Source organism: Engraulis encrasicolus, chromosome 18, assembly GCF_034702125.1.
Source record: "Engraulis encrasicolus isolate BLACKSEA-1 chromosome 18, IST_EnEncr_1.0, whole genome shotgun sequence".
Lineage (NCBI taxonomy): Eukaryota > Metazoa > Chordata > Actinopteri > Clupeiformes > Engraulidae > Engraulis > Engraulis encrasicolus.
In genome coordinates, this window is record NC_085874.1 from 49440371 (window position 1) to 49442870 (window position 2500).

At 40.5% G+C, this 2500-nt stretch overlaps 1 protein-coding gene across 1 annotated transcript in view; it reads left to right on the plus strand.

Moving 5' to 3' along the window:
- The window catches only part of l3mbtl3 (L3MBTL histone methyl-lysine binding protein 3), a 126193-nt gene that overhangs the window by 108829 nt on the left and 14864 nt on the right, over positions 1-2500 (plus strand). The window contains exon 22 of the mRNA XM_063223743.1: positions 2448-2500. This exon is cut by the window's right edge and continues 10 nt beyond it. Coding sequence (XP_063079813.1) covers positions 2448-2500 — 53 coding nt within the window. The remainder of the gene's footprint in view (positions 1-2447) is intronic.

Below are 2500 nucleotides of genomic sequence, written 5' to 3' on the forward strand. Positions count from 1 at the left end.
ACATTACTTTATTGTTAGAGTGGGTGTTTAAATGTTACAAGTTTTACCTCAATTTGATCATGTTAAAGGAATGTTTATTTTTAACTTGAGACCTGGAATATTTGTCATTTTTTTAACCTTTTTTTAACCCATATCGGCCCCAAATATCGGGTGTCGGAAATCGGGTATCGGCCAAGGGTGATGAAAAAAAAAAACGGTATCACATCGGCCATTAAAAAACCTGTATCGGTCGACCCCTAGATCCCACATGGGAGAGGACCAAAGGGGCCAGCTGTCCCAGGCCTAGGGAGAGAGGGGCAGCACAGAATTGGGTCCTCATTACATTGTGTAGTGTTGTGTATTAAGTGGCGCAGCCCTTTCAGATGACTTTTATTCTGGGCCTAGCCAAAGCTGTCAACGTCCCTGGGGTCTACCAAGAGCCCTAATTAAGGGGGTCTCAGTTTATTATACGAATATTTCTGAAAGGACAGCAAGGATATAAAATAAATAAATGTAAGGTATTATGATGAACATTTTTTGTTATATCTCTATCATCCTTTCTAGAGTTAGGCAAAAAGCACCAGAGCCCCATTAGTTTTAACGAGAACACATTGTCAACACAATGTTTGTTTGTTTTTCTGTTTTGTTTTTTTGAGATGTGTTTATTTCATTATAGGTTATTGCTGTATATTGTAGTGCAGTGCAGAATGAATATGAATCTCGATTAAGTAGAAATAAATAATTCAAAATCTAACCACATGGTACAGATTAAAACGTTTTTAAACTTTAGTAAAGATTTTTAATTGCTATTTGGACTTCAGTGACCTGACTTACCTTTCACTCCACACAAGGGCATTCCGGCTTCCTTACACAACTATCTGAGCACTATGTCAGAGTCATTTCTGAACGAATGAGCCAATCAGGATCATCGCCTGGTGGGATTTTCCATTTGTTCTACCATCCGTTATGGTAGTCTGGTCCTGACCATCCCATAATACTACCATTTCATTTCGTATTTATGGTCTGGCATTTGTTTGCTCTGAAGCGATTGTAGGAAGCAGGAAGATTGCACTCAGTTATGGTTTGAAATTATTGGACACCTCTCACCCAATCGCTGGCAGTTACTCAACAACAACATAGCGCAGACCAGGGGTGTCAAACATACGGCCCGCGGGCTGCATCCGGACCGCCAGAGGGTTCCATCCGGCCCGGATGTTAAAAAAAAAAATAATAATAATAATTTTTTTTTTTTTTTTTTTTTTTTTTTTCCAATGAAATAACCGAAATGCGCAATTACGCAATTACGGGGCAAAATCGATACCTGCATGACATTAACCCAATGGTCCCTCTGTTATACTGTATATATGTAGTAAAGTGCACATCACACTTCTATTATAAATGGTGAATTTGTACTGTAACAGACATTTGATAAAGCTCATATATTATAGACCTCATATATAGAGATAACATGTTAATACTTCTTATTCGTATTGTATTGGTATTGGTTGTAATTAAATAATAAATATAATTGGATTTGTATTAGTTCCTATTAAGCTGAAATTGGAAACGGGATGTTAGAATGCGTGAAAATGCAGGAAATGACATCTAAGAAATACAAAATTTTCTGGGGGAAACCCCCAGACCCCCTGCCAAAATGAACTGTCCCATATTTAATTCATTGAAAGTTGGCAATGAATGAATGAAGTCAAGGAAATTTTGCATAGGATTATCAGTATTACATTGCTTTCTACATATTCAACACACTTAAAACGTGATAGTACTGAACACTAATCCTCTGCTTTACTTTTTTTTTTCGCGATGATGTTACTAATGCGGCCCGCTTGAGGTCCACATGGGTTGTATGCGGCCCCCGGACCAAAATGAGTTTGACACCCCTGGCGCAGACCAATGGCTCTGGCGCAGATGTGTACGTCATTGTCACGAGCGCCCTCCCCCTTTCGCCCCCGTATTCGCTTATTGGCTCTTTTCTGGTGGGGGGGGTTGCGATCAAAATTCTACTGCTCCAGCCACTCCACAGAGAAGCACGGCCAGACTACAGTAGTGCAGCCAATCCTTTGGCGGAAGTACGTAGGATGGCTCGCGAGGCTAGCGTTATGGCTCTTCCACCAGTAGAGTTAAGAGGATGGACAGATGGCCCTGCCGTGGCATAGCGATTCCGGCCCGGGTCATTTGCCAGTCCTTCCCCGTCTCTCTCTCCCCACTCGCCTCCTGTCCCTCTCTCACTATCCCATCAGAAATAAAGGCATAAAAAGCCCTTAAAAATATATATATTTTTTAAAAAAGGTAATGGACAGATTCATGATCCAATCACATGCAAGGATTGTTGATAAGGAGTTTCATTCGATTTTAATTTATTGTCTTTCATTTCATTGTATACTTTAAGTAACTTGCACGTTTTCACTGTGCATTAAGTGATATAACTCTTATCTCTCTTGTGTGTCGTCCAGGTGACAGACTTCATTCAAGGCCTGCCAGGATGCAGGGAGCATGTCCGCACGTT